This window comes from Ovis aries, chromosome 1 (genome assembly GCF_016772045.2).
Source record: "Ovis aries strain OAR_USU_Benz2616 breed Rambouillet chromosome 1, ARS-UI_Ramb_v3.0, whole genome shotgun sequence".
Lineage (NCBI taxonomy): Eukaryota > Metazoa > Chordata > Mammalia > Artiodactyla > Bovidae > Ovis > Ovis aries.
The window spans coordinates 989,724-1,014,007 of NC_056054.1; the positions used below are offsets into that span (position 1 = coordinate 989,724).

At 61.8% G+C, this 24,284-nt stretch overlaps 1 protein-coding gene across 7 annotated transcripts; it reads right to left on the reverse strand.

Annotated features, from left to right (window-relative positions):
* GPR35 (G protein-coupled receptor 35) lies at nt 1–23,231 on the reverse strand. 7 transcript variants are annotated; one of them, XM_060398571.1, is made up of 4 exons: nt 7,314–7,341; nt 7,008–7,112; nt 6,310–6,469; nt 1–1,333 (listed from the first exon to the last, which is right to left on the reverse strand). In XM_060398571.1, exon 4 carries the CDS (start codon nt 1,321–1,323, stop codon nt 418–420), a length of 906 nt encoding a protein of 301 aa, XP_060254554.1. In that variant the 5' UTR covers nt 1,324–1,333; nt 6,310–6,469; nt 7,008–7,112; nt 7,314–7,341; the 3' UTR covers nt 1–417. The 7 variants fall into 7 exon arrangements, with proteins under 7 accessions (XP_060254554.1, XP_042095635.1, XP_042095638.1 ...); XM_042239701.2 differs by lacking the exons at nt 6,310–6,469; nt 7,314–7,341 and adding an exon at nt 21,307–23,231 and having other exon boundaries at nt 7,008–7,076; XM_042239704.2 differs by lacking the exons at nt 6,310–6,469; nt 7,314–7,341 and adding an exon at nt 21,307–21,444.
* Between the last annotated feature and the right edge of the window lie 1,053 nt (nt 23,232–24,284).

The following is a 24,284-nucleotide window of genomic DNA, read 5'->3' on the forward strand; positions in this document are numbered from 1 at the left end:
GCCACCTGGAAGACGCCCCTGGCGCTCCACCTCCCACTACGCGGCCGTGGGTGGCACAGAGCCCCAGGGGAGAGCTTTATTCTGAGCCCTGTGGGGCAGTAGCAGAAGGCTGGCCATCAGAGCCTCAGGCACCTGGCAGACACCCCCCTCCCAGGGCCCCAGGTGTGCCAGGCGGCTCTGGACGCAGCAGGGTCCCTGGGCTTGGCCCCGCTCAGGCCCCAGTCCTCCTGTCCTCATCCTGCCCCTCTTCTGCCCTGGGGGTGGGGGCGGTGCCTCCCCAGGCTCCATGCCCAGGTTGTCCTGCTGAGTTGAGCCTCCTGAGTGTCCACAGCCCACGGCCCACAGCGAGTTCAGGGCAGACTGTGGGGCTGGTCTCTGGTCACTGGTCCCCCTGCAGGGGAGCCCATGGCTCATCTCCTAGGTCAAGGTCACAGTCAGACTGTCCTTGCTCTTGTGGGCCTCGGCTCTGAGGGACATGGTTGACACAGACGCCTCCTTGAACTCCTTGGCCATGAAGTAGTAGCAGATGGCGTCCAGGCAGCAGTTGGCGTCTGAGAGTCTGCTGGTGATCTGGATGGCCGTCTTAAGGGCACAGGTCTGCAGGCCCAGGGCCACACGCACGGTCAGCACCACGTGGAAGGGCAGGAAGCAGACCACGAAGACGGCCAGGTTCGCCAGCACCATGCGAGACGCTTTCCGTGTGGCTTCCACCTGGCCCGGGTTGGCCTTGGGCCTCTGGGTCAGGGCGGTCACCACCTGCAGAGAGCAGAACACCAGCACGGCCAGCGGCAGGTAGAAGCCCAGCAGTGAGAAGACCCCGGTGGAGGTGTTCCGCCCCGAGCGGACGGCGAAGCAGAAGCCACCGTCCTGCACATCCAGGAACCAGCGGAGCACCAGGGAGCCGAGGACCACGGCCCAGAGCGCGGCGCACACGGCCGCGGCCCGGCCGGGGGAGCGGAGCCTGCGGGTGCGCAGGGGGTGCCGCACGGCCATGTAGCGGTCCACGGCGATGGCCATGATCAGGCTGATGCTCATGTACCTGTTGAGCAGGTACACGGCCTGGGAGAGCTGGCAGAGCAGCGTGTCCTCGGAGGTCTCCCCGAAGTGCAGGAAGAAGGGCAGGGCGCAGAGCAGGCAGAGGTCGGCCACGGCCAGGTTGGCCATGTAGATGCGGGTCTCCGTCCACCGCGGCAGGCGCCAGCACAGCACCCAGAGCGCCAGCCCGTTGAGCACCAGGCCGAGCACCAGGAGCCCGCCCAGGTAGGTGAGCAAGACTCCCTTGACCACTAGGGGCTCCCAGGAGCTGCAGTTGCTGCTGTTCATGATCCCGGGGCTGCAGAGGGGGAGCAGGGTGTGAGGTGGGCAGGCCAGCGGGGGGAGCCTGGCCACCCCCACCTCAAGAACCCCACGTTCACCTGCCCAAGGACACCCCAGGAAGCCCCGAGGCACCCTCCAGGCCACCTGTGGGAAACCAAGGCCTTCAGAGGCCTGTGGGCCTGAGATGGCTCGGGGAGCCAGCCCGGGGCTGGACCTAGGTCCCCGTGCCTGAGCCTGCCTCTGCAGGGACCTGCTGGCTGCTGGGCAGAAAGGACAGCGGGAGTGCACGGTCCACCCCCAGCCCCAGCCAGGCTGGCTCCACCTGCTATCAGACCCCAGGGACCCCACTCCACCTGCTCTCAGAACAGGGACCCAGGGGTGACCAGCCTCGCCCCAGCCCAGTGCCATGCTCAGCAGGGAGGCTCAGAGGCGACTGCAAGACAGGGACTGGAGTCCAAAAGCGGGTAGACTGAGCGGCCCGTGGGGCCCCAGGGTGGCTCACTGCCCCACCATGTCCTCCGCAAACCTGGCTGCAGGAGGCACCCGCGTCTGATGCACTCCTGCACCTCAGCAGGGTGGGCGTCTCCCAACTGGGCCCTTCCTGGCTACTGAGGTCCAGGGCAGCAGGGGCACAGCTCGGCCCTCCAGAGAAGTCCAGCCCCTCTCTCCCTCCTGTGCTGTGTCCTCTTGCTGAGGGGACGGTGGTTGGGTGCTCTGGTTCCCAGCCTCCCTCCCTCCTCCCCTCCGAGAGCCTCCCCAGCTGCCCTCAGCCCACCTAGACAGGCCTGATGCCCCATCTGGTTCAGGAGTCCCCTTGAGTTCCCCGTGGTCAGGGCCGCCCTGTGGTTCTGGCGGCCTTGGGGTGTTGCTGGGTGACCTCCACCCGATCATCGTCAGAAGCTCCTACACGGCCTCGCCCTCCACGCCTCTCACTCCCCTGCACACGCTCCATGACAGCCCAGGACTGCCAGGACCAGCTCACCAGGCTGGGGATGGACTTGGTCAGCGGTCTGACGTTCCTGGTGTGGCACCCTGAGCTGGGCGGCACCCAGAGGCGTGGGTGTCAGACGTGTGGGCCCATGGAGCATGCCTGTGTGAGTGGCAGGCACCCTCCAGACCCCCTCTTACCCCCCACCTTGGTTCCTCTGGCTAGAAGGACCTGGAGGGGTGGGGGGAGAGGCCTTCCTCCCTCCATGAGCCCCAGGCCCCTGGGGGCTCCCTGACCTTTAGGCGAGTTCGAGAAGGGGGTTCAGTCCATTGGAGGGGGGAGTCTGCTCCCCTGCCCCCACTCACACACAGGAAGGGAAGAAACATCCAGAGGCGGGGTATCAGGCTCATGGGTGCCAGGGGTGGCAGCGGGGCGCTCATTTCCTGAGACACAGCCCCCTGGGAGCGTCCAGGCCACAGTCCATTAGGGGAGCTGGCGCCCAGACTGCAGCGAGTGGGAGCGGAAATATTCCACCCAATTATCCCGGTGAATCCCTTCTGAATTTTAAGTGCCCATTTGCCAGCAATTCAAGTTTCACGAACGCTTCCACTGTGTGCGAAGCCTCTCTCCTCGTGTTTGAAGGATTCCGCTTGATCACTCCTGGTTCTCTGGCCCCAGGCCCACACAGGCAGGCTCCCCAGACTCCAGAACCCAATGGGGCAGCTGCTGAGGGTCCTCCCTGCCTGCCTGCCTGCCCCCAGCCCAGAGCCCCCGAGCCTGCTGGGAGCACCGGGTGATCCTGCCACACGTGCGCCTCCAGGCCGTCTTCCCACCTGCCCCTGGCTCCTCTGGGCAGCGAGGCCTGCAGCAGCGGACGGTCACCCGGGCGCTGCCTGGGACAGCAGGGGGAGGCAGGCCTGCCCTTCACGGGATGCCCTGCACCCGACGGCTGTCTCGGGGCTGTGTCCTGCTCCACACTTGCAGGCGTGTTAACTTTCAGTCCAGCCTCGTGTGGCCCAGTGTTTGGAGAAAGTGAAAGTGAAAGTGAAGTCGCTCAGTCGTGCCCGACTCTTTGCGACCCTGTGGACAGTAGCCTGCACCAGGCTCCTCCGTCCATGGGATTTTCAAGGCAAGAGTACTGGAGCAGGTTGCCACTTCTTTCCAGGGAACCTTCCCAACCCAGGGATCAAACCCAGGTCTCTCACTGTAGACAGATGTTTTACCGTCTGAGCCACCAGGGAAGTCCAACGTTTGGAGAGAGCAAGTTAAAAGCTCTAGCTGCCATCTTTACATGTCCCCCTCTATAATGACTGCTAACCGTCAGGCAGAAAGACATCAACTCCGCAAGATTATCAGGGTGCACGCGAGGCCCCTGCTCATGGGGCCTCTCCCTTCGGGTGGAGAAGGTTTGAGGGGTCAAGTCCCAAGGTCCAGCTCAAACAGCATCGGGTCCTCAGAAGCCACGGCAACCCACTCAGGTCCTGCCTACCCCAGGCGAGGGTGCGGGGCCCCAGGGCAGGGCTGGGGGGTGGCCGGGGCTCGGAGCACTCAGCTGTGGGGGCAGCGCCACTTCCTGCTGGGGGAGGCGGCCCTGGGAGGGGGGCAGCAGCCCAGAGGCTTCGCTTCCTGCTCCCACAGCGGTGGCGGGTCAGTCCGCTCCCCCAGCGGGGTGGGGGCCACCTTCGCTGCGGCGCTGAGGTGCCTTTGTGGCCCTAAGTGGGATCTGGGGCAGAGAGTGGAGTGCTGACCCCCGTTGTCCAGGCGCCGTAGAGACCTCTGGAGCTGGGACCCCAACTTAGAAATAGCCCAGGACCCGGGACGAGTTTCACAAAGCCGCGTTCGCTGTGCTAGGGGCCCCCTCAGATCTTCCCTTCTAGCTTCAGACACTGGTCTAAGCCCACGAGAGACTTCAGAGACTCGAGTAAGGGGGGACCAGGCCCCAGGAGTCACCCTGAGACCCTCTGCATTGCTGCCCATGAGTGACGTCCCGGTGCCAGACCGTCAGCCCCCACAGGGCTCCTCCTACGGGTTACCTGCCGAGGTTCAGAACCCCGGCACAGCCTTCACCTGCTGAGACCCCCCTCCCCTTACCCCTCGGAGACCCCATCACAGCCCTCCCCCTCTGAGACCCCATCACAGCCCTCCCCCTCTGAGACCCCATCACAGCCCTCCCCCTCTGAGACCCCCCCACCCTCACCCCTGAGACCCCGTCACTCTCACCCTCTGAGACCCCCTCACCTTCACTCCTGAGACCCCCTCACCCTCTGAGATCCAGTCACCCTCAAACCTCTGAGACCCCGTCACGGGCCTCACCCCTGAGACCCCCTCACTCTCACTCCTGAGACCCCATCACTCTCACCCTCTGAGACCCCCTCACCCTCTGAGACCCCCTCACCCTCAAACCTCTGAGACCCCGTCACAGCCCTCACCCCTGAGACCCCTTCTGAGACCCCCTCACCCTCACTCCTGAGACCCCCTCACGCTCACTCCTGAGACCCCCTCACCCTCAAACCTCTGAGACCCCGTCACGGGCCTCACCCTCTAAGACCCCCGGCCCCCGCGGGCACTGGCCGGACTCACTGGTTCCCCCCTGAGCTGCTGACGCCTTGACAGGTCCTGTGAGGGGCTGGAAGGGAAGCAGGGCCGGGGGGGCCGGGCCCCCGCGCTGTCCCGATCGCACCCCTCCTTAACGCCGGCAGGCAGTGTGCGGGGCTCCCCACGGCCCTTGCTGGCCCAGACCGGGGCTGCCTGGCGGATTCCTGGGAGAGGAAGTGGGGTGCCAGCGGCCGCCTCTGTTGACGCCCAGAGAAGCAATGGTCTTCCTGGAGACAGCGGGGCCGGAGGTCGCGACCTCCCGTGGTGCAGAGACACCTTCCCCGTCACCTCCCAGGCGGGGACCCCGTGTCTGCGGTCAGTGCCCGCCCTGCCCCCGCGTCCTGGCAGGAAGGCCCTGCACCTCCGCACGCAGGGCAGCGCAGCACAGCCCACTCCGGGTGGGTTTCCTGCCGCTCTGCTCCAACCCCCGCGCCCCTCCACCAGCTAGCCTCCTCACCGCCCCTCCTCGGAAGCCGGCCTTGCAGACCACCCCCTCCCCTTCTAGAATGTTCTCTCCTGTTCCCTCCCCTCTGCGCTCAGGGCCCCAGACCCTGCTCACAGGGACCACTCTGCCCTCCCCCAACACCCGAGGGCAGCACCCTGTCCCCTCGGCTTGGGCTGTCTGCCCCTGACCTCAGCACTTCTCCCTGCATGGCCTGTGAGGGGCTGGGGCGAGTTCGACCCCACCCTGCCCGTTTCCACAGGCAGAACCTGGGACTCCACGAAGGGGACTGGCTGGCCTCCTGACTCGGGAACCAGGGACCCTGCCCTGAGGAGGGGACTGGGCTCACCCTGCAGACCAGGCTGGAGGGTCCCACTGTCGGCCCCTCCCCTGCCGTCCCTCCTCTCCGACCATCCCCTCCCCACCAGCTCCCAGCCTCTGCAGCCCTCTGCGCCCCTCTGCAACCTGGCGTTCAGCCACAGACCTCCTGAATTTTCCCCGTGTCCTTGTCCCGGCCTGTGGCCGGGACCCCTCCTGCTCCTGCAGAGAGCAGGGCCTCACAAGTCCCATTCACGGGTCAGCAGAGCCCAATGGGAGAATCAACCGGGTGGCCAGCACCCGGCGACAAGCAGAGTCTTGGCCCAAAGCAGGCGCATGTAAACATGAGTGGCCGCGGCCTGGAGTGGGGTGCAGCCCCCCCGCCTCCCCACCCCACAGCCCTTCCCTCTACTGGCCCTGCAGCCGACTCACCATCCCCCCACCGGAGGGAGGGCAGGGCTGGGTCCTTTCCTCCAGGTCCATTGGGTTCCCGGGGGTCCAAGAGGGTTGGCCCCACCAGGCCGGCTTCAGAGTCCAGACCAGACCCATCCCCGCTGCCGGGCGGGCTCAGAGCCCTAAGGCGCCCTCCGCAGAGCAGGGCGGGCAGGGCCCGCAGCCCCGCTACTGCTCCAAGCTCAGGCTCAGACAAGGCTCCGTCTCCGAGGCCCCCCCACCCTCACTGCTCAGCGCCCCTGGCCCCAGCACCCACCTCTCCTGCTTCACACCTGCCCGAGAGTCCGCGTGGCAGCCTGTTGGGGGGTCAGGTTTCCAAATGTGGGACTGAAGGCAGGGGGCTCCTCCTGCTCCGGGGTCCTGGCCCTTCACCCCTCAGAATAGTTGGAGTTTGAGAGAAAAGACCACTGGCAACGCTGCAGCGGGGGGAAACACTCCTGAGATTGGATGTTGGCATCCCTGCCCTGTCCAGATGAACCTCTTCTAGGGAAGTGCCCAGAAGGCGGAGTCGCTCCCTAGGAGGCTGCTGGGTGTGCCCAGGGCCCCCATCCCCATCCCTACCCTTGCCCCTGGGAACCCCGCTGCCTCCGGGACCCCCTGTCCTCCACCACCCCCATCCCCGGCGTCATCACCTGGGGTGGGAGTGATGTCCCCGCCATCGGGAGCCAGGAGTGGGGGACTCAGGACCGGCCCAGAACGAGGGCAAAGGACCCTGAGGACATGCAGGTGGGATGTCACGAGCCGCTCAGTGTGGCCACTGGCCGAGGGCCTTGACCCCCCAGCGGTCCTCCCCAGGGCTCCGTGACTCTGTGCCCACTCTGGCCTGGCTCTACACTGGTCTGCCCCCTTCCATGCCCACCCTAGCCGTGGGCGCCTCACTCGTGGGCACGGCTGGCAGGTCGTTGGGGAGATGGCCCAGGGGGACGCACCCGGCACAGGGGAGCCTGCACTCACCTCGTGGGGTTCACGGAGGGCAGGTCAGGACCGGGAGGCTTCCAGAAGGAGGCAGCCCTGAAGCCGGACCTGGGAGGTGGGCGGAGCGGAGTGGGGAGGGGCTTCCTGCAAGATGGAAGGGCCGGCGCTGGAAGGGGAGGCTAGAGGCGGGGCGGGCCGGCCTCGCTTTCACAATCTGGGCGCAGCTGGGCGCGGGGTGGGGGTGGGGGGAGCAGCGCTGTCCGTGGGAAGACGTGGCCGCTGCTGCGGGCGCAGGGGCTCCCTCACCGCCCACCTCAGCCTGAGGCAAAGGAGCGCTGGTCCTACCAGCCGCCGTGGTCTAACTGCTGCTTCCATCTTCCTGGACCTTGCCTTGTCTCCGGTGTATTGCTCGGGAGGACAGTTTACCCTGATTGCTGACCGCGGGCCCTTAGATGAGGGGGTGGGGGCAGCACCTCACTTGCCTCGCCCAGCGCCAGCCCTGCCCCAGGCACCTCGGGGAGGGGGCCGAGGGCACCCCGGGGGCGGGCCTCTGGGCCTTAGGCTCAGCCTCCTGTCGCTGCCAGCACTTTCTGTTCCCCTCTTCTCAAAACTCGGCTGGGAAACAACCCCCCGCTCCCACCACTGGTCTGGCCCCATGCCGGCCTGGGGCCTGTTATTTGCACGCTGCCACTGTAGTGGGCAAGGCAGGGGTGACTACGGGACACCACGCGGCGGGGTGCAGGAGGAAGGGGGGACACCCGTGGAAGCTGCCAGGGAAGGGGACACTGCGGGGGGAGGGGGAGGAGAGCGGTGGGCCTACAGCTCCTCCCACCACCAGCCTCAAACTCCCCCGAACCCGGGCCCTCCCCTCACCCCGACTCACCCCTCACCCCTGGGGACCATCCTCACCCCAACCCAGGCTCACCCCTCACCCCTGGGGCTCACCCCTCACCCCTGGGGACCATCCTCACCCCACCGCGGGCTCACCCCTCACGCCTGGGACCATCCTCACCCCAGGCTCACCCCTCACCCCTGGGGCTCACCCCTCACCCCTGGGGATCATCCTCACCCCGACTCACCCCTCACCCCTGGGGACCATCCTCACCCCAGGCTCACCCCTCACCCCTGAGACCATCCTCACCCCACCCCGGGCTCACCCCTCACCCCGGGACCACCCTCACCCCACCCCAGGCTCACCCCTGGGACCATCCTCACCCTGGGCTCACCCCTCACCCCTGGGGACCATCCTCACCCCAGGCTCACCGCTCACTCCTGGGGACCATCCTCACCCCAGGCTCACCCCTGGGACCATCCTCACCCCACCTCACAGGAAAATGAGGCCCCATCTTGAGGAAACAGCCTTGAACTCCACCCCAGACCTGAAGACCGCAGGCGCTGTTCAACTGACTGGCTGTTCCTCCCTCGCCCAACGCTGCCCAGAGGCCCTGGGCTCAGGTGTCACCTGAGCCGCCAGACTGGCCTCAGGGCCTGGGGAAGGCAGGAGAGCAGGGGCACTGCACCCTTCCTGGCCAGGCTGCCCGCTCGCCCCTCCTCCCTGGTCCCCCACGGCGACCGCTGCACCTCCAGGCGCCTCTCTCTGGGGGTCTGGGCCCCCCATTGGCTGTTTCTTCCTGGACTCGCACCCTCCACCTTCCTGCAGGCCGGTCCCTCATGAAGGGGCAGTTGGAGGAGCCGAGCTCTGCCCCCAGCCCCCCGAGGGACCGCGCAGGCCTGGACTGTCGAGAGCCGCCTAGGGCCGGCGTGGACGGCGTGGACTGGCCCGTGTGGGCAGGGCCGGGGGCCAGCTCCTGTCCTCGGGCTCGTCACCACGCCTTGGCTGGTCCTGCCTGCTGGCCGCTCACTCCTGAGTCACCGGCTGAGGTGACACGGGACGGGGCTTTGCCGTAAGGCCAGGCGGCCTCGGTCCTCGTGGGGCAGGCACACTGGAAGTCTCTGTAGGAGACCCCCTATTTCGACGTACAGTTGAATTTTCCACAAAACAAGTTTATAAAAATGGAGAAGTGATGTGCAGCGGGGAAGGTCTGCAGCGGGTGGGCGGTGAACTGGCCCCTCAGCCCCGGGGCGTGGCTGCCTGGGCGCAGCTCTTTGGCGTGAGACGCCCTCCACTCGAGACTCATCCTGTGCGAGGCTCACCCTGCCGCCTCCGCAGGCCCTCGGATGTGACCTGTGACTCATCAGGCACTGACCACCTGTCTATCAGACAGGGTCCTGCCGCGGAAGTGGCTGAGGGGCAGGGAGAGCCAAGGCCCCGACCGGACCCGTGGGGGTGGAGGGCAGGGGACGCGCACACAGCCCCAGCCGCTCTGCCACCCGCCTCCTCGGTGAGAAGCGCAGGGCGCCAGGGACCCCGCCTCCCGCCCTGCCCCCACCGGCTCGGGCAGGGACCCCCACGCCGGCTCCGGGGGCCTCCCAGGAACCCTGCAGCCCCTGCAGCGCTGCCTCTGCTGTTCCAGGAAGCGCTCTGTGGCCCGAGCCCTGGCTGCTCACCTGCCCGCGCCCCGGTGTCCGTCGCTCAGCACCTGTGGCTGAGCAGGGAGCGGGCTGGTGGCCGGAGAGCAGGGCTTGGCTGTGCCCAGGGTGGGGGACAGGCCCCCTGCTGTCCCCACAGGCTCCTTCTCTCGCTCCAGGGGTGGAGTCTGGGGGACACAGCCAGACCCAGGGGCGCAGTCGGGCTCGAGAAGGCCACGCTGCCTGCCCACCTGTGGCCTCTGGCTTGCACTGCCCCCTGGGCCCTCCTGCCGGTGAGCCCACGAGGGATGGGTGCTGAGGGGCCCAGGGATGACCGCTCTGTTTCCAGAAAGAAGCCGGCTCACCCGGGCAGCGGAGCCCGTGGTCCTCTGGTCAGATGACCAGCGCACCAGACGCCCTCCAGGCTCTGGACTGCCGCTCCGTCTGTGACTACTACTCAGGCCAGGGGCCTGGTGGCCAAAGGGCACATGTCCAGGGCGCATACTCCCACTCCGGCACCCAGGGTGGGCAGCTCTGCTGTCCAGCCCTCACGGTGCCCCTGAGCTCTCACCATACACTTCCCTGTGGCCCCCCAAGCCCCTTGTGCTCTCAGACAGACCCCCTCAGCCCTACTGCCCTCCGCAGCCCCTTCCACAGCCCTTCGCCCTGGGACCCCAGGGTGCCCGACAGAGGCCCAGCCAGGCATGGCCAGTCCTTTCCCAGCTGGGGGACTTGCCCCAGGGAGAGAAACTGCATAGCTGGGGCCCCTGAGGGGTTGTGAGGGACCCCTGAGGTGTTGTGGGGTTCTGCCAGCCTGGCCTGGCTGCCCCCAGGGTCACCTCTGGGTCCCCTTGGGGAGTAGTTGGGCCTGAGGGGTGGACCTGTCGTTCTGGCCCACAGAATCGGACCCACCGGCCGGGCAGCGGGGCCTTGGGCTTCCCAGCGCCTGGTCCTGACACCCCATCCAGCCAACAGTAGCATTACTCAGGGACCAGGGCCGGGGGCAGCTCCCCTCCTGCAGCCCCACCTCAGATGCCACGGGCAGGCAGAGCCCAGGATGGGGACGCGTGAGCACCATTCCGCCTCCCTGGGCTGGCTGGGCTGAGGGCAGGGGTGCCTGGCGGCTCATGGGGCCTCCTCCAGGGTGGCTGCCAGGCTGCCCGCTCTGCCTCCTGCTCTGAACCCTGGGACCCACCCCCCGCCCCCCACAGCGGTGAGGAGCTGGTACAGCTGGCACAGGTTCCTGCCTCCCCCAGGGCCTCCTTCCCCTTTCTCTGCCTGGGGATTGTCTGCCTGGAAGGACCACTGCCCCACACCAGCCCTCCTCCTGGGGACACCGCCTCCCTGAGGCCTCTGGCCATCAGCGCCTGCCTGGTCTCAGGCCTCCCTTCCCAGCAGAGATGGCCATCTGGGCCCACCCCATCCAGGCAGCTCCTGCCCACACTCTCTGCCCCTCTTTCTCTCCAGGCACCCACTCCCTGCAGGGGCCCCTGCAGCCCGACAGCAGCTCCCAGGCGCTGTTCCCTGGTGGCAACCTCAGGCTGGGGAGTCTGGTGGGCAGAGAGCAGACGTGTGCCTCATGCACGTCATCTTCGCCTTGAAGTCAGAACCCAGGTTCAGAGCACCCTGGGGCTCTGTCTCTCCATGAGGGGGTCTTCCGCCCCCGACCCCAAGGGCAGGCGGCCTTCAGCTCAGGCTGGTACGAGCCAGTCTGTCTAGGGGGAGCCCAACTTGATCAGCACCCCAGCGACGCTGAGGCAGGAGGCCCTCCGGAGGGTGGGCAAGATGCCGACCGGTAATGTGACGGCTGGAAGGTTCACAGAGAAGGAGACGGAAATGGCTCGAAAGAGGGCCCCCAGCGTACAGGGCACCGCAGCCCTGTCTTCCGTCAGGTGGGCCAGAGCCAAGTCTGACAACCATCCGTGGGGGGAGGACACCCTTGGACACTCTCCTCTGACTTCTAACCCCTTGGAGGGGCACCGGGCAGCATCCAGCTGGGCCCTTTGACCTTGTAACCCCACCTCTGGGAATCTCCTCCACAGATGGACGGCGGACTTAGGGAGAAGGTGCGGGAGAGGCTGATCTGTGGGGCTGCGGGGCAGCAACAGCCTGGACCCCACTCAGATAGCTGTCCACGGGCCCGGGTGGCATGGAGTCTGTCCCTTCCCCGCCATGCAGAACTGGGCAGTTGCAAAAAGTGAAGAGAAATGTCTTTGACCATACACGAGTGTATGGTCATCTCCAGGATATACAGTTAACTGAAAACAAAGGTGTTGATGCTCATGTATTTATGTAGGAGCAGAACGCTATATTTTTTACAAATGGAAGAATAAGCCATAACATTTGTTTAAAATTAAATTGCTACCTATAGGGACTAGGGAGAAGAGAGGTGGAGGGAGAGAGGGATCGAAACTGGACTTCGGAGAATATACTTTCATTTGTAGATTTGGCTTTGGAACCAGGTAAATATTTATGCAATTACTAAATTAAATTACATTATATTTTAAAAGGGATTCTTGAACTTGAAAGCAAGGTGAAGACAATTAATTTGCAAGATCAGTTGGTAGCATAACCCTACCAAATTCTTCCAAGCGATTTTAAAATCCAGCATTTCGATTGTGCATCCTCACAGCCCGACGACCAAGAGCATGGCCAAAACGCTCCACTGTGCGGATCACCTTCCAAACATTTTAAAAACACTGTCTCGCCTGTACGTCTGTGTGACTGAATGATTTTTGTAAAAGTGCATCTTCAATTATTTTCAGTAACCTTGTTGTTGACAGTAGCGTGAGGTCTTTATTTTGAGACTGTTGTGCTATGGGATAAAGCAAGTGAATAATTGTGTCGGGCATTGTTGAGACTTCTGCTGTAGCATAACCGTGTACCAGCAATAAAACTTAGTAAAAACGAAGCAGGCCTGGGGCTTCCCTTGGTGGCCCAGTGGTAGACAGTCTGCCTGGCGGTGCAGGAGACGCGGGTTCAATCCCTGGTGTGGGAGGATCCCAGGTGCTCGGAACAACCGAGCCTGTGTGCTGCGGCCATCGAGCTGATCTCTGGAGCCGGAGCCACAGCTCCTGCAGCCCGTGCGGCCCAGAGCCTGTGCTCAGCAGGAATGAACGCTCGCACCAAGGAGCCCTCGCTCCATCCTGGAGGGCCCGTGCTTTGCAGGAATGAACCCTCGCACCAAGGAGCCCTCGCTCCATCCTGGAGAGTAGACCGCTCGCCACAGCTAGAGAAAAGCCTGCACAGCCATGAGGACCCAGGACAGGGGAAAACAAACAAGGAAACAGAAACCTACTCAGAAAAGAAAGGAGGCCAGCGGACCCGAGTCTGCGAGGAGGGCATCAGTTTGTACTCGTGCTGGGTCTTATCTTAGAGATGAAGCGTATTTGTTCTGACTGCTGATAAGGCTTAGAAACCAACTTGCCTAACAGCCAGATTGTGGTCTCTGGCTAGCATTTCTCATGAAGAGGAAGGAGGCCTGCAGAGAGAAGTAGATGCTTTTAGGTCTGGGTTGGGGAACATTTGAGATGCACCCAGAATGGCTTTTCATACCAGAGAGCAAAGCAGATCAAGATGGTCGCCAACACCAAAGGGACTCGAGAGCCACAGCAAGCTCACTCCTAGTGATCAGAGGCAGGACTGTCTAACACCCACAGGGAGAGCAATGTTCAGCAGGTTGGAGCACAGTGTTCACACTCATGAATTTTCAGCTATACTTAGAAAAAGAAAGTTGCTTCATGAAGTGGTCCCGCCAAACCCCCAAAATCACACCTGAACCTGATCTAAGCTCTGGAGTTGGTCACCAGTGACAGGAGCTGCAGCGGGCACAGAACACAGCTGGTGGCACCCCAGGGGTGCCCACGGTGAGCCAGGGGCTGGGGGCCACTCTACATGGCCAAGCCCTGAAAAGTGTGGAGAGGGGAGGTGGAGGGAGCTGGGGGAGGGCGGGCTGGGAGTCTGGGGTCTTCCTGTGGAACAGGGAACTACTTTTGGTATTCTGTGATAAGCCATAATGGAAAGACTATGCCAAAGTCTGTATATAGACATATATATGTGCACACACGCATACTGGGAATGACTGAGGGCAGGAGGAGAGGGGACAACAGAGGGCAAGACGGTCGGATGACATCACCCACTCAATGGACATGAGTTTGAAACTCTGGGAGCTGGTGATGGACAGGGAAGCCTGGCACGCTGCGGTCCAGGGGTTGCAAAGAGTAGGCCATGACTTAGTGACCGAACAACACGTGTGCATATGTGTACACGTACGACTGACTGCATCACTTTCTGTGCAGCAGAAATTAACACACATTGTAACCAAGTGTGAGAAAAAAGAAGTGAAAATGTTAGTCTCTCGGTCGTGTGTGAACCCTTCACGACCTCATGGACTGTTGCTCACCAGGCTCCTCTGTCCGTAGGATTCTCCAGGCAAGAATACTGGAGTGGGTACCCATGCCCTCCTCCAGGGGCTCTTCCTGACCCAGAGACCAAACCTGGGTGTCCTGCATTGAGGCGGATTCTTAACCGTCTAAGACATGAGGGAAGCCCAAACTACACTTCTATTTGTTTAAAAAAAGGGAGGTGAAGAGATGAGGCACGCTTGGCGGTGCGCCCGTCAGGAGGGGACGTGGACTCTGGGCCTGCCGAACTGCTGGTGGCCAGGCAGTCAGGATGCCGAGCGGAGCGCCTTGTTCACAATGCAGCTTACCCACTCAGTGCGAGGGCGCGACATGAGCCGGGAGGGAGGGCAGGGCTTCTCGGAGCTCCACTCTGCCCAGTGGGACCGCGGGCGGGTCAGACAACACGGGGGGATCTCCTCTACTGAGGAGCCCCCCAGGTGTGGCCCTGCAGTGCGGGGGACTGAGGGGACAGGCTGAGACAGGAAGTCGAGTCGGGGCGGAAGCACCTCAACCCGGTCCCCCCAAGGAGGCCTCGATGGCGATGCCCGGGCTGGGAAGGCAGGGGCACGAAAAGTGCGGCCCCACTGGGCAGGGCTGATTGCACTCTCTGAGAAGCCGGTGGGCGAGGCCTCGCCGTCACACACGGGATTCGGGCCTGCGGCCAAAACCCTCAGACCCCAGCGCATGCAGACAAACAGTTCTAAAGGTACACGCAACAGTGGGGAGAGTGAGCGCTGGCTGCTCGCCCGGTTCGGGGTGGCAATGACCTTGCAGTGTGCTTTAAAGCCCTTATCTTTCCTTTAGGCTGAAGTTTTGGTAGATGACCCAATATAATGTCTGCTTCTTTTAAAACCTCCTGGGGTCGATCCCTGGGTCAGGAAGATCCCCTGGAGAAGGAAATGGCAACCCACTCCAGTATTCTTGCCTGGAGAATCCCATGGACAGAGGAGCCTGGTGGGCCATAGTCCACGGGGTCGCAAAGAGTCGGACACGACTGAGCGACTTTGCCTTCGCCTTCGTTGGTGGAGCGAGGGCAGATAAAACTGTGTGAGTCATTTGGTCACTGTTGAAGTTGGGGGTGGAGGGCACTTGGAGCTCATCATAGCCTCTATTATGAAAATTATGTCTATTGGAGATTTTCCAAAATAAAAAGTTTTTAAAAAGATGGCCAGCACCCCACTAAAAATCCACAGACAGTGCGGAAAGTACATTTGGGACTTTTGACTCCAAAGTGGTGTAGGAGACAGGGTTCTCTCAGCGGGACTGAAAAGACGAGAAATCCCTGAGTGTCAGAGGCTTGAGGGGCCGATGGCACAGGGCAACCCCGGGCCAACCTGTGCCTGAGAGAGGACTCCTGCCGAACAGAGAGTGGATGGGCTGCCTGAGCAGGGGGGCGGGGGCAGGGCAGATGGCAGAGCTGCACTTGGCTGGCTTTCGGATGTGGCTGGTGCAGTACAGCCCCCACGACCTGTCTACGTGTGTGTGTGCGTGTATGCACACACACAGGGACACACATACATGTACACACGCCACACGCAGAGGCACAATCACAGGCACACATACATGCATGCACACATAGGTATACACGCACGCACGCACGCACGCACGCACGCACGCACGCACGCACGCACGCACGCATACGGCAGTTCGGGGCCACTCATGGGCCCGATGCCTGCACCGGCTCGCCCTCACGCGCCCACCTCCCCCACCTGCCTGTCCTGGGCCCCTCACCACAGGCGCCCTGTGTGCTCCCCTCCCCCGTCTGCTGAGCCCCCTCTGGCAGGCCCTGAGCCGAGCAGCTGGCCTCCTGCTCGAGGTCGGTGTGGTGGCGCTGCACTTCTAGGAAGTCAGCAACCAGGCAGATTGTCAGGTTGCAGGGCTGCGGAAAGCCTGTGGGTTGGGTGCTGCTCAGATTAGCGTCCAGGACAGGGTGGGGACCGGGGAATCTGTTCCCCCAGGGGCCGCTGGCTGCCTGAGCAGCTGCTCAAGCAGGAGGGAGAGGACTTGGGGGACCGGTCCCCAGGGAAGCCCTGCAGGAACAAGAGCACAGGCCCCTCGTCCTCCCTGGTCCTGCAATGCACCCCCATACTTCACCCTCTGGAGAGGACTGGCCTGGGCCTGCTCACTGCCTGCCCACCCTCCCCAGGGCACAGCTGTCTGCAGGGCCCAGCTAGAGGGTATATGGTGCCTCAAGCCCGCCAGGCCCAAGTTCTCCAGAAAGACATCCACACGCGCAGAGTCTGTTTCCCCAGTCCCTCCGCCTCCACCACCGTGTGGGACCCCTGGGACCAGGGGACCCTCCCCGGTCAGTGCCCAGAAACATCCTCCCTGAGGGCCTCTGGCTGCCACGCCTCAGACTCCCGCAAACCCCCAATACACCACCTTATTCCACCTCCCAGCAGCACTTGGCAGAGGGGAACCATCCCTAGTTCCTTATTTTAAAAGTGCTTTAATGCAACGTGGACCAGATCCAAACGCACACGAGGTACTCGTGCACAGTAGGAGGAGGTCCTCAGATGACCCCGAGGCCCCCTGCACGCCGCCCAGACTCAGGACCATCTGGAGGTGGCACCTGGGGGCGCTTGCTAGGCCGCTTCCCCTTCGGCTCTGCGACGGCACATGCGCCTTGTTCTGCTCTTCGTCTCTGGCCTTTCCTCTCACACCCCTGTTGTTCTCCATGTGGGTCCTAACTTGGTTCCCTGGGGCTTGGTCCTTGGGTCTTGGGCTGAGTTTCACTGGGGCCTTTTCTCACCTGATCACACACTCTTCGTAACAGATTCACCCAGTCCTATTGATTCAAGAATCACCCCATGCCCACGACCCTGCCACCAGCTCCAGCTCAGACCTCTGGACTACACATGGACTGCCCACCAGGCACCTTCTTTTGGATACATAACAAGCAATTTAAGTGCAACTTGACCAAAACTGACCACATCGTCAAGCCCCTTCATCACCCCCCAACTCTGTAATCTTCCTTCAAATTTCCCTACCTCAGAAAATGAACCAAAACTGACCACATCGTCAAGCCCCTCTGTCACTCCCCGCACCGCAGTCTCCCTTCAGGGCTCCCTAGTTCAGAGGATGGTTCCCCTTGTTGCCAAGGCCAGATATTCGAGTGTCAATTTAGCGCACAAGTTTCCCCTCTCTCTTACATCCAATCAGTCATCCATAGGTTAGATATGCATATTGAAAGCCCAATAGCAACCGCTGAAAAGATAAAACAAAGAAGTATAATGAATAAAATAACAGAGGAGATAAATGGAACATGAAACAATGTATGCCAGTTAATCCAATAGTGAGAGGAAAAGGAGCAAAGAATAGATGAGATAAACAGAAAACAGCAAGATGGTAGATTTAACCCAACCATGTCAACAATTACATTCAATATAACTGGTCTAAAACTTCAATTAAAAGACAAAGATTATCGAATTGGATTTAAAAAGCAAGAGGCGAAGATACACTGTAAATGACACACACTTTACAAACAGATTAAAAGTAAAAAGTGATGACGAAGTAAACGAGTGGAAGATAGAAAATAAAACCTGATCGTAAGAATCATAAGGGCTTCCCTTGTGGCTCAGCTGGTGAAGAATCCTGGCAGTGTGGCAGACCTGGGCTCAGTCCCTGGGTTGGGAAGATCCTCTGGAGAAGGGAAAGGCTACCCACTCCAGGATTCTGGCCTGGAGAATTCCGTGCAGTGTACAGTCCCTGGGGTCGCATCACTGTCACTAACCGTAAGAAAGCTGTGTTGGGTATATTGATATCTGTGTCTGTCAGTCACTCAGTTATGTCCACCTCTTTGCAACCCATGGACTGTAGCCTGCCAGGCTCCTCTGTCCATAGAATTCTCCAGGCAAGAATACTGGAAATGAGTTTCCATTCCCTTCTCCGATATTGATCTCTAAGTAGATTTCAATACAGGGAATCTTACTGGAGATAAAAGGTGAAGCTTCATAATTATAAAAGGATCAACTCAGAAGAATAAATAGAAAAATCCACAATTATAGTAAGCTATTCCAACACTCCTTTCTCAGTAACTAAGAAAAAATTATTAAGACTATGATAGATTTGAACAGTGTGAATCAACTTGCCCACACAATGTCCATAGAACTGTATACTCATACATGGCCTTCAAAAGAGGCCATATGCTGGGTCATAAAGCAAGTCTCAGTACAGCTAAGAGGATTGAAATCATATATAATATGGTTTTCAAGTGCAACACAGCTAAATGAGAAATAAGCAACAAAACACTAAGCTAAGACGCTTCCTCCTTGGAAGGAAAGTTATGACCAACCTAGACAGCATGTTACAAAGCAGAGACGTTACTCTGTCAACAAAGGTCTGTCTAGTCAAGGCTATGGTTTTTCCTGTGGTCATGTGCGGATGTGAGAGCTTAACTATAAAGAAAGCTGAGTGCAGAAGAATTGATGCTTTTAAACTGTGGTGTTGGAGAAGACTCTTGAGAGTCCCTTGGACTGCAAGGAGATCTAACCAGTCCATCCTAAAGGAGATCAGCCCTGGGATTTCTCTGGAAGGAATGATGCTAAAGCTGAAGCTCCAGTACTTTGGCCACCTCATGCGAAGAGTTGACCCATTGGAAAAGACTCTGATGCTGGGAGGGATTGGGGGCAGGAGGAAAAGGGGACGACAGAGGATGGGATGGCTGGATGGCATCACGGACTCGATGGACGTGAGTCTGAGTGAACTCCAGGAGATGGTGATGGACAGGGAGGCCTGGCATGCTGCGATTCATGGGGTCGCAGAGAGTCAGACATGACTGAGCGACTGAACTGAACTGAAATGAGCTGAAAAGCAGACAAAGCCTGGGGCTTGCTCGGTGGCCCAGCGGTTTGGACTCTGTCCAGCCCAGGGGACTCGGGCTTGACTCCTGGTCAGGGAGCTCAGGCCCACATGCCACAACTAAAAAGCCCATGTGCCGCCACTAAGGCCCAGTGCCGCTGAATACACAGATAAACATTTTTTTTAAAAAATCAGACAAAGATTCTATTACAAGGAAACTATAGATCAACATCGCGCCTGAGCGCAGACACAGAGATCCTGGGTAAGATGCCAGCGGGGGCTCCCTGGTGGCCCAGGCTAAGAACTCAGCTTTCAGTGCAGCGGACTCGGCTCAGGGCCTGGCTGGCGAGGTAGAGCCCAAGTGCTTTGGGGCAACTAAGCCCAGGAATCACGACTGGGGAAGCCTGAGCACTGCAACCGAGGACCAGCATGGCCGAAACAGAAGAATTAGCCGACCGAAGCCTCCCGTGCAGAGAGCAAGCAATCCACGGGGAACGAGCATCCCAGGACTACAGAGCGTATTCTGACATGAGACTGTCAATCTGTGTGATTCACTACTCTAATGAAACAAAAGAGAGCGTATAATCCTCTCTGCTGCTGCCTCTGCTGAGCCGCTTCAGTTGTGTCCGACTCTGTGCGACCCCATAGACGGCAGCCCACCAGGCTCGCCCGTCCCTGGGATTCCTCAGGCAAGAACACTGGAGTGGGTTCCTTCTCCAGTGCATGAAAGTGAAAAGTGAAAGTGCAGATGCTCAGTCCTATCCGACTCTTAACGACCCCACGGACTGCAGCCTACCAGGCTCCTCCGTCCATGAGGTTTTCCAGGCAGGAGTACTGGAGTGGGGTGCCATTATAATCCTCTCAATAGAAGGAAAAAAATCATTCTACAAAACTCCACACTCATTTATGATAGAAACTGCCAGTAAAGTAGGAATGGAAACCAGCATGCTCAAAACCACAAACCATTTTTGAGAGAAATAAAGATCTGAGAAACGAAGAGCCGCACCGTGCTCCTGGGTGGAGGGGCCCGCGCTCCCTGTGGCCGTCTGCACAGCCAGACTGATTGAGCAAGTGTCGTGGTGTGAGCTTTGCTTCCGAGGAACCGCAGCTCAGCCCGCTCCCTCGACCCTCACCCCTCGCCGGCTGCCAGCAGGATGCCCTGCTGTCTCCCTTGGAAGAATGTAGCAGCCTTCTGGCCAGGCCCTCCCTCCAGTCCTTCCTGAGGCTTCAACCAGACAAACACCTGTGCCTGTCAAACAGGCACACACCTGGCCCTGCTCAAAACTGGAGAGCAAGCTCCTCCCTCAGCCTGAGGCCTCACCTCCACCCTTCTCTCCATGCGCCCCAGGCCACTCCCCGCAGGCATGGAGAGCTCCAGGCACTGAGGGTGCCTCCCAGCCCTGCCCTGCAGCTGGCTACCCCAGGCAAGTCGAAGACCACCCCCGCCCCGCCGCCATCCCACCCCCCACCCCCGCGTCGTCTGTCACCCCGCCGCCAGGCCTCTCTGGGTGACCTGTGTGCAGACCCTGTGTCATCTGTTAGATCACTGTCAAGCCTTTCTGGTGACCTTGCGAGACCCCTGTCATCTGTCACCTCACTGCCAGGCCTCTGGTGACCTTGCGCACACCGTCCTGCCTGCCTGGACCTGCCCAAGGTCTCATCCTCACGAGCTCACAGAGCGGCTTCAGAATGAACGGGTCAGGGAAGCAAGGTGGTGGACAGAGCTGTGCTGATGCCAGCGGGTCCCCTCCACGGGGCTAGGGCTGAGGGCTGAGCCCACAGGACATACACATGCCATGCGTCAGTGCCCCAGCGTCACTCCTGCCCAGGCTCCGGACCCTGCAGGGGACCCTCAGGGGTCTGCCCAACCCAGTGCTGGAGCCTCGCGAGCAGCCTCACCTCCTGGGTGGCTTGTGAAGGACCAGGAGTCCCAGGCACCTGAGGCTGGGCCCTGGCCTCCCTTTGTACAGGGGATGGGGGAGTTGGGACATTGTGCACAGGCGTGCTCCTGAGCAAACCTCCACAGCCAGTGTCTGAGGGACCCCGACCATGCCGGCTCCCACGCGATTCTCAGGGCCGCGCTGTCCAGGCCCAGCAGCCTGCACCTGCTGCGAATCAGGGGAACGGCCTGAAGGTCACTGCACAGACCAGACCCGCCCCGGGCTGCGGCCAGAACCCACGGCCGCCTCTGGCTCCCCTGTGAGGAGAGGGCCCTGGGAGGGGAGGGATAGGACCCGGGGCTGCAGAGCTGAGCACTCCGCGAACTGGCGGGCCCTGCCTGCCTACAAACCTTGTCCTCAAAGCTAGAAAAGACTGCGTCTGATGGAGCAACCATGTCCAAGGCCGAGTGTTGGGGTCATAAAAGCCCAGAGGATCCTCGGGAACAAAGTGACTTCTCCCTTCATTTCAAAAGGCAGTAAAAGCTAGGATGAATCTGTTGAATATTAGGGAAGAAAAAGAAATTCAGTAGAACCAGATGAGGCAGACATGGGGCACTGAGCAGGGCATGCTTGTGAATGGAGAGAGAGAGAGAGACAGACAGACAGGAAAAAGGGCCTGGAGCGTCTGAGAGCCTCAGCCCTGGCCTGGCTGGCCCCGTCTTGCCTCCTGCCCAGGACGTCCTGCCCCGACACCTGCTTTCGGGGAGCTAGGGTCTTGATACTCACCCTAGGAGCTCTGCCTCCCCCAAGGCTGACCTCGCCTGGGGAGGAAGGGAGGGCGGGGAGAGAGGAGGTCCAGGGTCGAGACAGGCCGACTCGGCTCCCACGGAGGAGGTGCTGCCCACTGAGTCCGGAGCAGGAAGTGAAGACCACAAGGAAACTCAGGCAGGCATTCGGGGCAAAGTCTGCTGGGAAAGCCGGGAAAGGAGGTGCCTAGACCCACCCACCTGGGTCAGCCAGGAGACGTGCCCAGGAGGGAGGCGGTCTTCACCCACCTGCATGCCCACAGAACGGGCACCCCAGGTGGGCCCCAGCCCTGGCCACAGCCCTGGGCTCCGTGCAGTGCCCTCAGCTGGGCGCGGCTCCCGTGGAGCCCAGAGCGGGGCCTGGCTCTCTGTCAGTCAGTGTGGTGGAGGGCGGGGGCAGCAGTGGGCCTGCCCGGGGCCCAGGCCCTCCCAGAGCCTGGGGTCCTGCCTTCTGCAGCCCCGTTCTGCCCGGGAACTCTGCGCTGGGCCTGGGGGCGGGAATCAGATGTGACGTTAGACGGGCCTGAGAATGCTAATGCATCAGGACCTCCAGCTGGGCAGGAGGGGATGGGTTCAGACGGTGAGGACCTCGGGCAGCAGGTCCCTGTCCCTCGTCAGCAGGCCTGGAGCTACCCCAGCAGACACATCCAGACCAAGGACTCCAGGGCAAAGCAAAGGGGAAGAGTCTGGACACGGGACGGGCCAGAGCCTGCCCACACTTTCAGCAAGGACCCTGGAGCCCAGAGAACATGAACTGCTCTCTGGCGGCTCGGCTAGGAGGTGGCTGCCCCGACTGGAACCGGCCTGCCCGGCACGGAGGCTGGCCTGGGGAAAGGCCCCTCAGCTCAGCGGGCCGGTGCCTCTTGAGAAGGGATGGCACAACAGCTGGGGCAGGCCCAGGGGCTGACGGCGGGAGGGGGCCTGGTGTGAGGGGCACGGAGACTGCCCCCGACGTCTCCCTGCCTCTCCATGCCCAGACACTGCTTCCTCTGGCTCAGGGCACAAGGCTGGTACCAGCTGCCCCAGGCACTGGCTGCCTTTCCATCTGCGGTGGCTGTGGTCCTGCCCTTGACCCGACCCTGCCGTGGGACCCGGACGGCCCGAGTGGAACTAAGGGCAACCATGGGCCACCCTGCCAGCTCCTGGAAAAAAGTTGGCAGCGTTCCACCCTCCTTCTGGGGTTCTGGCGCCTTGCCTGGGGGTGAAGGGCTGATGGTGATGGGCGGTGGGCAGCATCTTCCTTTTCAGGCTTTTTGGAAGCGGGCTGATCCGCAGGGCCCCTGCCTGAAGCCCCAGCTCTCTGTTCTCACTGAAGTCACCAGCCTCCCAGGACCAAGTGGGGAAGGGACTGCTGCTAAGTCTCTTAAATGACAGAGCTGAGACGCGGTGGCTGGCTCCAGGGCGCCCCCAGAGGCCCCCGACGGCCGGGGGGGGGGGGGAGACAGGCAGCCGGGGCTGGCCCGAGGGAGCAGCGTGCAGCAGGGGCTGGCTCGCAGTGACGCTGGTCATCCGGGCGGGGCCGTCGGGCAGGGGTGAGCTGGCCGACCGCAGCGGCCTCTGAGGCTGGGGGAACCCGCGGGTCTGGAGAGGTTCCCTGCCCCCCACCCCCTGGGCCTCTCCCCCGCTGACTCAGGACGAGTTCTTCTTTGAGGCTGCGGCAGCTGTAAACAGCACACCCTGTGGAGGCTTAGAGAGAAGTTGCGCCCCAGGGAAGCTCTCAGCCGATGCCGGACCAAGAGAAAACCCCGCAGGCCTGGGGCTTAACCACAGACGCTGACGTCTCCAACTCTGGGAGCTGGACGTCCGTGGTCGAGGCCCAGGCCAGTCTGGCTCCCGGCGAAGGCCCCATCCTGGCTTGCAGGCGGCCACTTCTGTGTGCTCACATGAAGCTCTGCTCCTTCTTCTGAGGATGCCTGAGGTTAACACGTGCCCGGGAGACCTGCGTTTCAGCCCCACCTGGGCCCCCGGGTGTACACGTCAGATCTTCCCTTGTAAACATCCTGCACCCCAAACTTGTCTCAGCGTCAGCCTCTGTGGTCTGAGAAGAGGTGATACCGTGTGGTCTGGAGCTGGGTCACCCACTGGCCCTGGGGGCAGGGAGGTGGTGGTCCTGGCATGGGGGGGTCTCGTCCTGTCCTGGCGCCGTTTGACCGGGTGGATCGGGGAGGGGCTGGGGGACAGTGGGTTTGAGATGCAGGAACAGGAGCAGCTGCAGGGGATGGGCCAGGAGGCTGGGGCCAGGGGTGAGGCCGCCGCTGGCCTCGAGGGGAGCAGCCCCAGAGCAGGGCGGGAGCAGGCCAGGGCCTGCTGACTTGCAGAGGGGGTCGGGCCCCAGAGGAAGGCTGCCCCCCCCAATGAGTGTGCACGACAGACTCCCCACCTGCTGCCACCACCAGGCCCGCAGACCCTCGCTCTGTGGCTGTGCTCAGGGAGGGGTGGGGATGGCCAGGCCGCAGGCACTCAGGCCTGCAGCTGACACTGCCCCCGAGCTGCAGCGGGACACAGCGAGCCGCTGACCATGGACCCCTGCCAAGACTGCTCACGGTGTGCGGTGGGGTCACTTCCTGGTCTCCAAGCGTGAAACTGGGATGGCCTCGTGCAGACATCCAGCTCCGTCTCTGAGGTTGGAGGGCAGGCAGGAAGGCCAAGGGTGAGACTGACGCCTCTGCCCCGCCCCCCAGACGACAAATCACAGACCGCACCTTGGGGAGGGTGGGGACGGGGACCCCCTCGAGGCGCTGAAGCTGCGGGATGGTCCCCTCAGGGGCAGTGGTCCCACCCTATCTCCCCCTGACTCAGAATCGGGGTTTCCAGAGCATGCAGCCTGCTCCCAGGGAGCCGCAGGCTAGTGGTGCGGCCTCGAGGGTGCAAGTCAGGAACGGGTGGGAAGACCTCCCGCCAGGACCAGAGGCCCTGCAGCCCCTCCCAGGAAATGACGTTGTAACTCGGGACAAGGAG

Coding starts and splice junctions, on each gene's coding strand:
- GPR35 (XM_042239699.2), bottom strand. CDS start 1,323: ATGAACAGCAGCAACTGCAGCTCCTGGGAGCCCCTAGTGGTCAAGGGA.